We start from the raw sequence: 14,230 nt of genomic DNA, 5'->3' as shown, positions 1-14,230 counted from the left end.
TATATATATATATATATATATATATATATATATATATATATATATATATATAGTGAATGTATAAAAATATAGGTTAACTTGTCCCTGCTGCTTCCTACATGTGTATACTCATATTGGATTGACAATAAAAGAGGAGAGAGTTAATGAAGAAAAAAACAAGTTGAAGGGCAACTGAGCAGTTTCACATGTTTATTAAGTTTTGATATGTGAAACGTCTCACACCAGTAAAAAGGATCACATTTATCATCCTCATCTAAAAGCTTAAACTTTTCCAGCAGACAATCCTTCTCAACTTTTAGATGAGGTCAAACACAATTCTAACAATAAGCATACTGAAGAACAATTCTTAAAACGAACCAAAACAAGATGATCAGCTTCTCTACTGGATTTAACTTTATGATCATAATTCAAAGGAAGATGAGATTATATGAGTGTATTAATAAAATGTTACAAAAATTAGTATCATAAAGTGCCTTAAGACAAATTTATATCCAAATCTATAGAACTCTATTTGAGCTGGATTCGCGATGAAGTAAACAGAAACACTACGTATGAAGAGGATAAAACAAAAGATCCATATATAAGAGCTAAATGAATCCTCTTCTGACCGTAATCCTGTTAAGTGATTTCCTTGTGAGCAATCAGCCACTGTCATCCTAGTTTTCCCTTGAATCACTAGAACAGTTAATCACATAGCATACCTCACATTCAGCAAGGGTAATCAGACAAAATTTCAAATCTCCAGCGCGTTTATTCTTTTGCAGATTGCTTAGCACCGACAGCGAAGAATTCTGTAATGACTTCAAGGGGCATGCCTTTTGTTTCCGGAACCTTCAGGAAAACAAAGACCCAAGCGATGGCACATACTATAGCATAGATGCCAAAGACACCAGCAAGTCCAATAGAGGTTAGCATAACGGGGAGTGAATAGCTGACAATAATGTCTCCAAACCAAAATGTGAGAGCACATATAGCGATACATAAGCCACGAACACTGGTGGGGAATATCTCGGAGCAGAGGATGTTGGGGATTGGACCAAAGCCTGTAACGAAGCAGCAAAAGTAGACCACAACACTAATGGTGGAGATCACAGCATGCGTGACAGCGCCCATGGTAATTACGTTGCCTAGGACTAGTACGATCAGTGACACCAACAGAACAGGCAAAGTAGCCAGCAGAAGCAACCTGGAGAAGACAACAGACAATTACATTACTCAAAAGTGGAAAATATTACCTGTATAAAGTTGAAATGATTAAGTCTGACCAGAGTTAGCATCAAATTTGGAAACAAGTCTAGCTGGCAATATTCTTATTTTGTATTAACACCTTATTCAAACCCCGTCTAAGGCATGAATTCCAAGTAAGTGATATGGCAAGGCTTGATATTTGTTCTATTTCCAGTTTTCACTAAGATTATGGGAATAATAGAACTAATGTTACCTTCTGCCAGCAATGTCCATCAGTCTCATTGCAATGCCTATACTGGGAAGCATTAACAAAGTAGTGACGGTGCTAATGAGGAAAGATGCTGAGTCTGAACCAATACCCAGATTTGATAGCAGAACTCCTACTCCTGCTTGTTCAAGAATTTGAGGAGTGTAGTAGAGAACCCCATTTATACCAGAGAACTGTTCAAGGAACAAAACAGAATCAGTAGTGAGTAGGCCCCCCATCAATAACAATAACAACATCAAAAACAGGAATGACAACTCTCTCAATCCCAAACAAGTTGAGTCAGCTATATGAATACTTCTTTTAATTTTATGCAAAGGTAGAGAAATCAGCTTTACGAATACTCTACGTACAGCTTGTTCTATTTGGACACATTTTATTCTACTACTCAATGAGTTGTCTTTTAATTTAAATTTAGGGGTTCTCTAAACTAGAGGTCCAAACTCTCACATTATCCCTGCAGACATATATATCTCTTGAACAAACTAAATAGACTCCTAGCAATTATTAGACCCATGCAACTTTACTAACACGAGTAGCATAAAACCATCTAATTAACACAAGCATTAGATATAGAACGATGAGAGACTTTTGACTAAAGAAAACTACAGTAGTAAGAATTAGGATTTTCATATAAAGCATGTAGCAACAGTGAGTAAAAACCTAAGTTTATCACTATATGAAAGTATTGTCTATCTAAAGGAAGAGTATAAAATTTCATTCTTGACTCAATGTTCGATCCATAATGAACTGTGCCATAAAAGGTGATTGGTATATCTCATTTCACTCGAGAGATGCCAATTTGTATCCATACTTCATATACTTTCTGATTTGAGCATGAGAGTAGTATACGTAATGCTTAATGTCAAGCCATTTCCCAACAGAATAAGCAGCAAATTCCTTGACAAGACATCTATGGAAAAATACCAGTGTCTTGATTTTCTTGTAAAATCAATGATTATTCAGTAATTAGTTCTGCATTACTAATTCCATGAGTAAGACACTAACATAATCGTGACTATCCTTCACCAATTTCTTCTTAGAACCAAGCTAAAATTAGGTAACATTTCTGATGGTTCTATTCCATATTCCGGAAATATCATATGTTCAGAAACTAAAACAACATAACCCCTTTACCTGCTGAAGTATTTGAATTCCAACTCCAACAATGAGAGCGTGCTTGACTCCTGGCTCAAAAAGAGCTCTCCAGCCTGGGCCCTTTGTAATAGGTTCAGATTGTTCAACTGCTTCCTCAATAGACTGTTGAGCCAATATGCTCTCTGTTCGAAGAACAGACTGGCTAACTAAAGCAGCAGCATGTATGAATTCACCTTCTGCAGGAACATCGCAACCTGGAAGGGAAACAATGGATCCACGACGTGATCCAGCACCAGCCTCCTGATGCAAATAAATCCTTTTGAGTGCTCCTTCCTTTTTCTCATCTTTTCTATATGCTAGCTGCCAACCACCACCTATACCCATACTTGTTTGTTCTCCACCATTTGCAGTAGTGAAATTGCTACCTTGTCTCATGCTTAATGAGGTTGGAGGCTCTTCTGCGCCTGTCCCTTGACGTGAGAGCAACGGGCTCCTGAGATTGTCATCAGATTCTGCCCCAGAAGCATCAGACATATGCTTGTCACCATCCCTTTGACTTTCTTCATCCCAGTTTTCATTTTTAACTTGATTCTCTGCTACATTGAACATGCTGCCAAAATTTGAAAAGAGCATGCTGCGCATGCTTCCCATCTCTGGTAGCTTCTCGTGGACACTGCCAAATAGAGTGACCATTGGATCCATAAGAGTACTTTGATTTGCCACACTCCCATGACGGGAGACCAGACCAAGAGTACTTTGTCCAGTCACAGGTTTGGCAATCCATGAAAGCCCCTCTTCAGCTCCGTATAACTTGATTCGATCCTTCTCTTCTGCATGCTCCTGGCTATCAGCAAGTTCACTGTCCGGACCAATTATGTACTCCTCTATAGACACTTCTCCTCCAGCACCCATGCCTTCCATCAGCAAGGCCATTTCACCTGAAGGCGGAAAAAAGTAATTGTTTGGAATCCCTTAAATGACATATCACAAAATCTTAAGAAAATTATTTCTGTGAAGAAAAATGGAGCCAGGAGGCATACCGGAGACATCATCCCTGCCACGTAGTCTCTGTAAAACTTGTTTAGCCTCTTTCATCCGACCTTTACTAACAAGCCATCTTGGAGATTCAGGCAAATAAAACAAAGCCAAAAAGAAATAAGCAAGAGAAGGAATTGAGAGAACCCCAAGCATTAGCCTCCAACTTGGTGATTGTGTCAACGACACCCCAAAGACCATGCAGTATGAGAGAAACATTCCAACACATCCAGTGAACTGAGGAAAGGTATTCAGCCGACCTCTTATTTCTGGTGGGGCAGTCTCAGATATATAAACGGGAACGAGTGTTACAGCAAGACCAATACCAAATCCATCCAACAGCCTTGCTAGAAGCAACACATAAACATTTGGAGCCCACAACATTACTAATCCACTGAGGAAATAAAGGACAGATGAAATAATAAGCATTGGACGCCGCCCAAGCATATCAGACACAGGTCCTGAGAACGTTGTGATCACAGTTGCTCCAATTAGTGACATAGCAACAATTAGCCCTTCTATGGTTGGCTGAGTTTGCAGATTGAATTCCTTCTTGATGTAAAGTACAGCTCCTGAAACATGTCATACACAAATTATTTTCTCAAAAAGAGGTATAGTGCATTTGGATTAGCTTGTACCATGGACGAGAAAATATGGTTATGGACATATAAACCAGATCTTGGCAAAGTTGGAGCAGAGGTAGCTACAGAGATGTGAGGTTGAGAGTCTATGCGGTGATGGCTGTACTAGGAATTACCGTGAATTCCCTAAAACCATACCAAAACTATGCCTCCGTCCCAGGTTTGGCATTTAAACTCGTCTCAGTCCAAATATTATACAGAGTAAAATAAAAAACTAAAAATAAAAAGCACCGGAAGTTCTCTGTATCTTCTTCTGGCATATAGATCTCTAACATGACAAAAACCAAGAAAGACTTTTTTTTTTTTTTCAGAGAACACAACATAAAGAATAAAGACCAAGTAAAAGAACATGAGATTAACCAGAAAATACCTGCTATTGTTGCATTGTCCCATCCTTGCAACAAGTTGCCAATGGCAGCAGCAAGTGCAACAAGCACAGCTCCACTCATCCTTAGTAAATCAAATCTTTCGTTTTATGTGGTAAAACTGAATCCCCAACTTCTCCTAACTGCAGAAGCACCTAGAATCAGAACACATACAAGATTATAGCAATAAGAACAGATGTATAAAATAGCCACAAAAATCAAAATGATAAGGGCAAAGATCATTTTTAGCCTACGGCCGAAACTATTTACATCCGGTAGCCTCAAAAGTGTATAAAATTTGTATATTTTTGTATATAACATACAAAAATGTATATATATATACAAAAAAATATACATTTGTTATTTTGAGAGCGGCATTTTCCCAAATGATAACTCCAAATATTCAATGCAAATATTAAAAAAAAATACATGATCATATTCCAGAATGAAGCCAGGAAGAAAGATCCTATATAAGGCTTCAAGAATCCAAGATGTAGATTTCAGTACTCCTAGAAAAATTTCAGGACCCCACTACTAAATAAAGGAACAGCAAATCCATAAGAACTAATTTATCATATACTAATAATCAGGAAAGAGCATAAAGAGATGAAGATTTAACATATCCAATTTGCATATTCTATAATTGGTAAAAATTCGATTAAAATAACTTTTGGTGTAGATTGATGAGAAATCACATGAAGCATCCAAACGGGTGAAACATTAAACTAAAGGAGCTCTCTTTAAATCACAAAAAGAAAAAAGCTGATATCTTGAAACAGATTACAGAAACGAAAAATGATTAAAAGAGAAGAGAATGGGCATGTATTTAGCAAATTGGCATACAAGAAAAAGGGAGCAGACCTGGGAGACAGAATGAAAGTGAAGGCTCCCAAATGTGAAAAAAGTGAACACATTAATAAGTTGGTATTTTTGTACCCTCAAAAGTACCAGATGCAAAGCTCTACAATTCCCTAAAAAGGCTATAAATATATAGACAATCCCAATTACCAAACAGAAAACAGAGCTATACTTTTGTTTTTCTCTTTCTTTCTCGTTGGGAAAGAAAGAAAGAAATAAATAAAAAGGGGTTAATGTTAATGTAACTTAGGATACAGACAATGCCACCATATGGGAGAGGAGAAAGAAAAGACAGAAATGGCAGACAAAGAGAGATGGGATCGTAAAACTAAGGAACGTGAATCGCTGATCTGTTCTTTTTGCCCTTACATAATTATATACTCTTACTTGGTTCTCATTATTCTATTATTACAATTATGAATTATGGTACTTCATTCATAGGAAAAGATTCGGAATTTTCGGCGTTTTCGCTGTAACTAATTGACGTCTGATGCTGACACTTGTCGCGGCAGGGGATATTCTTTTTCTTAAATAAACTTTTATTTCTCATATATTCTTTGGCGTTTTATGACAACTAATTCCTTAGGGATCGTTTGGTGCGATAAGGAATAATAATCTTGGAAATTATTTTGTTTCGAAATTAATAATTCTGAAATTAGTTATATCATAATTATAGTATTATTCCTATATAACAATCACGGAATAAATAATCACTAAATAAAACATTAAATGACAAAGATGCATGTCTCCAAATCTCTTCTTCCAAAGTCCTTTGAAAAAGAAGAATTAACTTAAATAGTCGTCCACCTAATTTTTTAAATTAAAAATAGCCAGCAGATGTATAATTCATGTATACTATGTGTATAACTGTATATAATTAATATATAATCTATGTATACCGGCTAAAAAAAATAAATATTAAATTTGGCTGGCTATTTGTATAACAATCCCTTTAAAAATTTTAAGGTTAAAAATTAGAAATAAAAATTTATCCCAACTTATCTGATGTAAATCAAATACATATTTTATATCCCTATATCTTATTTTTAATCCAATGAACCAAAAATATACCAATAAAAGTATATTCATTAACTAATCCCATTATTATTTAATTCTCATATTATAATTCGGTCAACGGAATAACTAGTTCCCAACCAAACAACTCTAGTATGCAGGAAATTTTTAATTTAAACTCAGATTTGTAATTCAAACAATATTGATTTATCATAGTTACTGATAAAATTAAAGTGATTTAATTGGTAAGAAGTATTGGGGCGAGGTGATCAGGCAGGACATGACGCAAATTCAGATTTCCGAGGACATGGCCCTGGATAGGGAGGTGTGGAGGTCGAGCATTAGGGTTGTAGGTTAGGGGGTAGTCGAGCGTTTTTCCTCGTTCCAGCTATTCTGATAGTGTTTAGTCTAGGACTGCTAGCGATTTTTCTTTCACCACACTATTTTTATTTTTATTTTCAATTTTTATTATTACCATAATTATTATCCTTCCACTTATTTGTTGTCTCTTACGGTGCTGATATTATTTATTTGGTTTCTGTTGTTGTTACAGATCTTTTGTCTCTGAGCCGAGGGTCTCCCGAAAACAGCTTCTCTACCCCTCCAGGGTAGGGGTAAGGCTGGTAAGGCTGCGTACACTCTACCCTCCCAATATCCCACTAGTGAAATTATTACTGGATGGTTGTTGTTGTCGTCGTCGTCTTCAACATATATAAATAGTATATGTATCATTTAAATCCTTTTCTATAACTTCAGTTTAACCTTTTGATTTCTTATCCTTTTTTTTTTTTTTTGAACTATACATGATTTGATGTGAATTAGACGGAGACCTCCAAGCAAAAAAGAGCTTGTTTGGATTTCTGAAATATTCTACATATGCACCAATGGTGCTTCACAACGTAGTTAATTAAGAATCAGGATGATTTAACCTTCACTTAAAAATGACGACGTCAAATTAATGCAAGAGAAGAAATGATAAAATTTACTAAAAATTAATGCTGACAACTACAAGTACGTACATTTGGACTAAGCTTGCAATATATGTCGAGAATGAAAATTTTGCTAAATATTTAACTTACAAAAAAATAAATCTAAGCTAATAGGCTATGTGAATGCTATTACTTCTAATCCATCTGATCAATGGGGACTATAGGGGAAAAAAATACAAAGTGGAAATAACGCTTTTGTCAATTAGAAATTGAACTTTCATTTTAAATAAACTAATTTGTTTACCCGAAAAAATGGATAGAGTTAAATTTATACGTAGTTCTAAGGATATGTGGTATAACTTGGTAAAAATCGGAAAAATAAGTAGAGATATATCGAATATTGACCGTAAAAAAGAATGAATACAAACCCAAAATGAGTAGAGAATGACTGATAAATGAACAAGATGAATCAATATCAAAAGCCCCATAAAGGACAATATTTGCTAGGTGTTATGTAAATCTCAATAATCTATGAATGTGAGAATGTATAAATGTATATCAATCTGTGAATGGAAAATTGAGTCCCCCGGAATGAATGATAACCACTCTTAATATAGTGGAGGAATCCTACTTTGAATATAATTAAAAATACATAGTAGGGATCTCATGATAGATTAATGAATTAGCTTTTCCTTGATTTCCGCCGAGATTCTCTACCCTAGTGCGGCTATAACGACTCTTTGTCTCTTGGCTCGATCTTGGTCTTGGCTGGTTTCTTTACCCTCGACCCTTGATATTGACTCGAGCTCGATATTGATTGGTCTCTGGACCTCGAGCTTGATATTGATCGGTCTATGGGTCTCGAGCTCGATATCACAACTTCACATCATAGCTTGATATTATAATGACGACCCTCGGGCCATCATGTTCCAATCTTGATTAAACACACGAATGGCAAATCCGGTTTTGACCGTATACAGATAGACCCCTCGTTTCTCGGAAAGAGGGTGGCGAGAAACGATATGATTTTTCAACCTCTGACTAGATACATACTGACGTCTGCGTTGAGCCCAATTGTCACGTATGTGACAAATGTCCCGTCGGTCCAGTTACTAAGACATTAAATGCGCGTCAGTCGATGGTCGGCCACTGCCAACTTTGAACCGTCACTGTGAAATCTATAAATAGCCACCCTCTTCATCATTTCAAACTTTTACCTTCAAATCTCTTTTCATTCCAATCTTCACAGTTCTTCGTCTTCCCCAAAGCTCTCTATTTCCAGGTTTTGGAATTTCTTTGCTTGTTCTTCTCAAAACACCAAATACTTCACTCTACCTTCTTCTTTGTTCATAAGAATTTAGATGGCAAAAATATCTAAAACGGTTCCACAGAAAGAGGTTGCTTCCTCATCTCGGTCGGCCGGCGAGAAAACAGTGGTGGAGCTACGCCTTGAAGAACTTGTTCCCGGGGGGTGCATTATTGATTCTGATTTTAAGGTCGAGAAAACCTCATCCGTTGATGGTCGATATGAGCTGGTATCGAGATATATATGCTCGATACCCCAAAGCCTTCTTGATTTTGTGAAGAAAGATTGTGGTTGGGAAAACAATGAGGTTGTGATACCGGCACCGGAGGAAGCGATCACTACCCACGTGGAAGGGTACTTGAGTGTTTATACTTATCCTTTCACACTGGGTCCCCTCGATCCAGTCATCATCGACTTCTGCAAGAAGTACCAAGTGACCCTCGCCCAAATACACCCTTCTTTCTGGAGGATTGTAATACTGCTCCGTTTATTTATGAGGAAAATTGACGGTCTTTCCTTCACCCTCGACCACCTCATAAGATTATATAGCCCTCGTCTTTACCGAGGTAGGCTGATAAAGCTTCAACGTCGGGCAATTAAGGCATTCAACTCGAGCACAGATGAAGACAAGATCGGGGTTGGATGAGCCGGTTCGTTCGAGTGAAGACCTCGGACCTAATCCCGGTTGAGAGTATGCCATTTCCCGAGAAATGAAATATGAACCGTAAATATGATTCTGTTTTTAGTTTTTGTTATTTTTGCTTCTTCATTTTTTCTTATCAGTATTTTTCTTGACACAGTCGTTGCTTGGATGCCGGGTGCGGTTCCCCATCTCGAGAACTGGGTCAGGAACCTGGTTTCGACGTCAACATATGCCGAGCGCGCATGACGCAATTTGTCAAAGGGCCGGTGGGAGGCTCGTACTCATGGTAAACCTTCCTCTTGGCTCACCGATTTTCTTATTGTTCAAGTATTTTTTTAGTCATAAGTTTTACTTACTTTTCTCTCTTTGTAGGTCTCGAAAAAGATGTATTTATGAGACCCCCATCAGGTGATGAAGAAGTTTTAGTGGCTATCTCAAAACTTGAGAAGGTGGTTAAGAGAAAAAGGGCCTCGGACTCCAAGGGTCAAAAGCCCAAAAAGAGAGCGGCTCGTAAACCCAAGGTGAACACAATCCCTTTGACTATGGAGTCGGTCCTGAGTTTAAGGGATGAAGAAGAAGAAAGTAATTTTGGGTTTTTGGCCCATGCACGGGCTAGCACTGATACTCAAAATACTTCAGTATCAGTGGGAGTTGATACTACTCCGTCCAGGCTTGATGAGGTCGAGGAGGAGACCTCGACCCAAGTTCCCGAGCCGAGGGAGACCGAGGATATTTTACCTCAAGGTAAAGAGACCGTCGAAGAGGCGGTGGATGCCAGTGCACAAACCGAGCTTGAGGCTCCCCAAGTCAGAGGCGGCACTAAAAAAGACCTACTCGGGGCGATAGAGATCAAGGATTCCCCCTCTTTCCCTTCTTTTTCTCAATCGATGATACGTGACGCTCAAGCTGTGGAGACTTGTCACGGGGAAGGAGCCCATGGAGGGGAGGATCCTTTTCATGGTTATTTTATCGGGGTAGAAGATGTCACCAGTCCGAGTGACTTGGAGGCTCCGAATAAGAGCTCGAGCAAGGTGGGAGCGCCTTGCCTTTTTAACGAAGCCCAACATGCCCTGAATCGGGTAAGTTCATATTTTCTTTGTCAATTTTCATACTTGTGTTTATTCTTTCCTTGTATAATTCCTTTTTTCTATTTTTGTAGGATTCTGCGCTTTATCACAAAGCGTTCCTCCGATCCCGAGGGGAGCTGAGACGGTATGAAGCCGAAATTCGAAGTCTCACCGAGGAGAGAGATGCTTTCAAGTTTCTCAATGAGTAGAGAGAAGGAGAAGCAAAGAGACTTCAGGCTGAGCTAGATGCAGCTCGGAAAGAGCAAGCCGATTTGTCCGAGCAGGTAAAAAGAATCTTTGTAGTTAATGACACTTCCTCGGGCGTGACGGCTAACAGTTTGATTTTACAGGTCCAACAAAAGTTCGACGTGATCAGGCAACTTCGTGTTGAAGTGGACGCAGTGAGGGCGGAGGCCGAAGAATGGAAAAAGAACATGGATCGTCTTGCCTCAGAAAAGGAGGCTGCCCAAGCTCAACTGGCGTCGGCTGAGACCCAACTCCGAAGTTTGAAGGAGAAAACCTTGGTGCAGGCCAAGAAAATCGAGGAGTTCTAGTCTCGGTTGGGCTCAGCAATTTCTGATCGGGAGAGACTGGCCACAGAACTTTCAGCGGCCAAATCGGAGGTCGAGATAGCCACTGCTAATGCTGATGCAATGGTGGCTGTCTACCGGTCCGATGCTGAAGCTGCTCAGGCTCGAGCAAAGGAGGTTGTCGAGGATGCTCAGGCTCGAGCAAACTGGGTTGTTGAGCACGCTAAATGTCAGTCTCAGAGGGAGTCTCTAGAGGAGATCCACGCTCGTGGCTTCGATCTTACGGCCGAGATCGAGAAAGCTAAGGAGCTTGAAGCTGAAACCAGAGTGTTGGCTTTTCCCGATGATGATGATATTGGAAGTACGAGTGGATCTGAAAGTGAAGGGGGCCTCGAGGGCGAAGATGCTGCTCCCGGAGAGGACTAAGTCCTTTAGTATTTTTTGTGCTTCTTATAAGACCGTTTTGGTCTTTTGTAGAGAAATTTAATCGGGCCATGCTGCCCTTGTAAATGATTTTTGGCATGTATAAAAACTTTCTTCCTTTCTTCCTTATAGAATTGTGGAGTTGTATTCTAAGGTCGGGGTTCAGATAACTTGATCAAAATCGAACTAGTGTAGCCCTTAGGCCTTTTGATCGAGTGAGTGTTTGCTCAAACTCGAAGTAAAGTAACTCTTAGTTTTTTATTTGAGCGAGGACGGTCTCTTGAACTCAAAGCAGAAAACAGCCCTTAGGTTTTATGGTCGAGTGAGTGTTTTCTCGAACTCGAAATAAAAAAATAGACCTTAGGCTTTATGGTCGAGTGAGTATTTGCTCGAACTTGAAGCAAATTTAGCCCGTAGGCTTTATGGCTGAGTGAGGATGGTTTCTCAAACTCGTATTAAGGTAGCCCTTAGGCTTTCGAGGGAGAATGATTTCTCGAACCCGAATTAAGGTAGCCCTTAGGCTTTGTGGTCGAGTGAGTGTTTGCTCGAACTCGAAGTAAAAAATAGCCCTTAGGCTTTATGGTGGAGTGATTGTTTGCCCGAACTCGAATTAAGGTAGCCCTTAGGCTTTCGAGTGAGAATGATTTCTCGAACCCGAATTAAGGTAGCCCTTAGGCTTTGTGGTCGAGTGTGTGTTTGCTCGAACTCGAAGTAAAAAATAGCCCTTAGGCTTTATGGTCGAGTGAGGATGGTTTCTCAAACTCGTATTAAGGTAGCCCTTAGGCTTTCGAGTGAGAATGATTTTTCGAACCCGAATTAAGGTAGCTCTTAGGCTTTCGAGTGAGAATGATTTCTCGAACTCGAATTAAGGTAGCCCTTAGGCTTTGTGGTCGAGTGAGTGTTTGCTCGAACTCGAAGTAAAAAATAGCCCTTAGGCTTTATGGTCGAGTGAGTGTTTGCTCGAACTCGAATTAAGGTAACCCTTAGGCTTTCGAGTGAGAATGATTTCTCGAACCCGAATTAAGGTATCCCTTAGGCTTTATGGTCGAGTGAGTGTTTGCTGAACTCGAATTAAGGTAGCCCTTAGGCTTTCGAGTGAGAATGATTTCTCGAACCCGAATTAAGGTAGCCCTTAGGCTCTGTAGTCGAGTGAAAATGGCTTTTCGAACTCGAATTAAGGTAGCCCTTAGGCTTTATGCTCGAGTGAGTGTTTGCTCGAAATCGAATTAAGGTAGCCCTTAGGCTTTCGAGTGAGAATGATTTCTCGAACCCGAATTAAGGTAGCCCTTAGGTTTTGTAGTCGAGTGAGAATGACTTCTCGAACTCGAATTAAGGTAGCCCTTAGGCTTCATGCTCGAGTGAGTGTTTGCTCGAACTCGAATTAAGGTAGCCCTTGGGCTTTATATAATTCGATCTCGTTGATTTTTCGGATGGCAGTCCCCGATTTATGGGGTAATCATTCGAACTCCGGTCGTGGTTGTCCCTTAAGCCTATTTACATAATAGATCGATAATATGAAGTAGAAGAACCTTTCTGAGGTATGAGATATCAGTAAAGAAGAAATTTCTCTTTATATGTCATCATACATGTGTACATGTTTTGTGCCAGGGCTCAAGCAAACTACGCGGTCATGGTTCATTTGACCATTTGGCCCTTACAAATTTTTCCTATCGAGATCCTGTTGCCATGAATTAACTTCCTTGCATCGAATTTGATATATTCGAGGGCAGGGGGCAATGCCCCCCAGTATTCGAGGTTGATTGTAAAGAAGCCTCGTATACTATTGAATTGCTCTAAGTTAGCACGATCGATGGTTGCCTCATTAAAACCCTCGCCGGAAAACCCATTTGGGATAAAACCGATCTAAGGAAAAAAGAGTGTAACGCGTGCTTTCAGACCTAAAGGCTTTGAGTTGAAAAACCCATCCCTATTTCTGGTCGAACACCTGCAAGGGTTAGTTTCGAAATACAAATGAATATGGGAGGGTCGTACCTTATCAGTAGTATCGCTTTAGGTGCGATACATTCTAATTTCTCGGTAGTTGTTTGTCGTTTATCACAACGAGCTTGTAGGATCCTTTTCCGACGATTTCGAGAACCTGATACGGTCCTTCCCAGTTCGGACCCAGATTTCCTTCATTCGGATTTCAGGTGTTGAGGGTGAATTTCCTTAGCACCAAGTCCCCGATTTTAAAATGTCGAAGGTTGGTTCTTCGATTATAGTACCTTTCGATCCATTATTTTTGGGCGGCCAATTGGACGAGAGCGGTTTCTCGTCTTTCGTCCAACAATTCTAGGCTCGTATTCATGGTCTCGTTATTTGACTCCTTTGTTGTATATCGAAACCTAATGCTAGGTTCTCCGACCTCGATCGGGATCAGAGCTTAGGCTCCATAAACCAATGAGAATGGTATTACTCCGGTACTGGATTTCGATGTTGTGCGATATGCCCATAGGACCTCGGGTAGTATTTCTCTCCATCTTCCTTTGGCATCGTTGAATCTCTTCTTTAGATTTTGGATGACGGTTTTGTTGGTCGATTCGGCTAGTCCGTTCTCGCTGGGATGACAAGGTGTTGACATGATTCTTTTAATCTTGTAATCCTCGAGAAATTTGGTTACTTTGCTGCCGATGAATTTTTTTCCATTATTACATACAATCTCATATGGCATCCCGAATCGACATATGATCTAGTCCTAAATGAAGTCTATCACTTCTTTTTCTCTGACTTTCTCGAAAGCCTATGCTTTAACCCATTAAAAGAAATAATCAGTCATAAACAAAATAAACTGAGCTTTACCTGGGGCCGATGGGAGGGGGCCGACGATGTCCATTCCACATTTCATGAAAGGTCATGGAGATAGGACCG

At 39.5% G+C, this 14,230-nt stretch overlaps 1 protein-coding gene across 5 annotated transcripts; it reads right to left on the bottom strand.

Annotated features, from left to right (window-relative positions):
- Positions 1-383: 383 nt before the first annotated feature.
- On the bottom strand, positions 384-5,855 carry LOC107801812 (monosaccharide-sensing protein 2). 5 transcript variants are annotated; one of them, XM_075235150.1, is made up of 6 exons: positions 5,454-5,855; positions 4,598-4,735; positions 3,592-4,158; positions 2,591-3,489; positions 1,442-1,629; positions 384-1,186 (listed from the first exon to the last, which is right to left on the bottom strand). In XM_075235150.1, exons 2-6 carry the CDS (start codon positions 4,674-4,676, stop codon positions 751-753), a joined length of 2,169 nt encoding a protein of 722 aa, XP_075091251.1. In that variant the 5' UTR covers positions 4,677-4,735; positions 5,454-5,855; the 3' UTR covers positions 384-750. The 5 variants fall into 5 exon arrangements, with proteins under 5 accessions (XP_075091251.1, XP_075091250.1, XP_075091254.1 ...); XM_075235149.1 differs by having other exon boundaries at positions 4,598-4,747; positions 5,454-5,854; XM_075235153.1 differs by lacking the exon at positions 5,454-5,855 and adding an exon at positions 5,288-5,385.
- Positions 5,856-14,230: the final 8,375 nt, after the last annotated feature.

Source organism: Nicotiana tabacum, chromosome 17 (assembly GCF_000715075.1).
Source record: "Nicotiana tabacum cultivar K326 chromosome 17, ASM71507v2, whole genome shotgun sequence".
NCBI lineage: Eukaryota > Viridiplantae > Streptophyta > Magnoliopsida > Solanales > Solanaceae > Nicotiana > Nicotiana tabacum.
Note: the sequence above shows the minus strand (reverse complement) of the source record. Positions and strands in the feature narration are given on the sequence as shown.

Excerpts from the sequence above, each read along its gene's own strand:
- LOC107801812 (XM_075235150.1), bottom strand. The coding sequence starts at position 4,676 with ATGAGTGGAGCTGTGCTTGTTGCACTTGCTGCTGCCATTGGCAACTTG. Across the intron at positions 4,159-4,597 it reads GGACAATGCAACAATAGCAG|GAGCTGTACTTTACATCAAG; the intron begins GTATTTTCTGGT and ends GACATGTTTCAG. Across the intron at positions 1,630-2,590 it reads GAATTCAAATACTTCAGCAG|TTCTCTGGTATAAATGGGGT; the intron begins GTAAAGGGGTTA and ends TTCCTTGAACAG.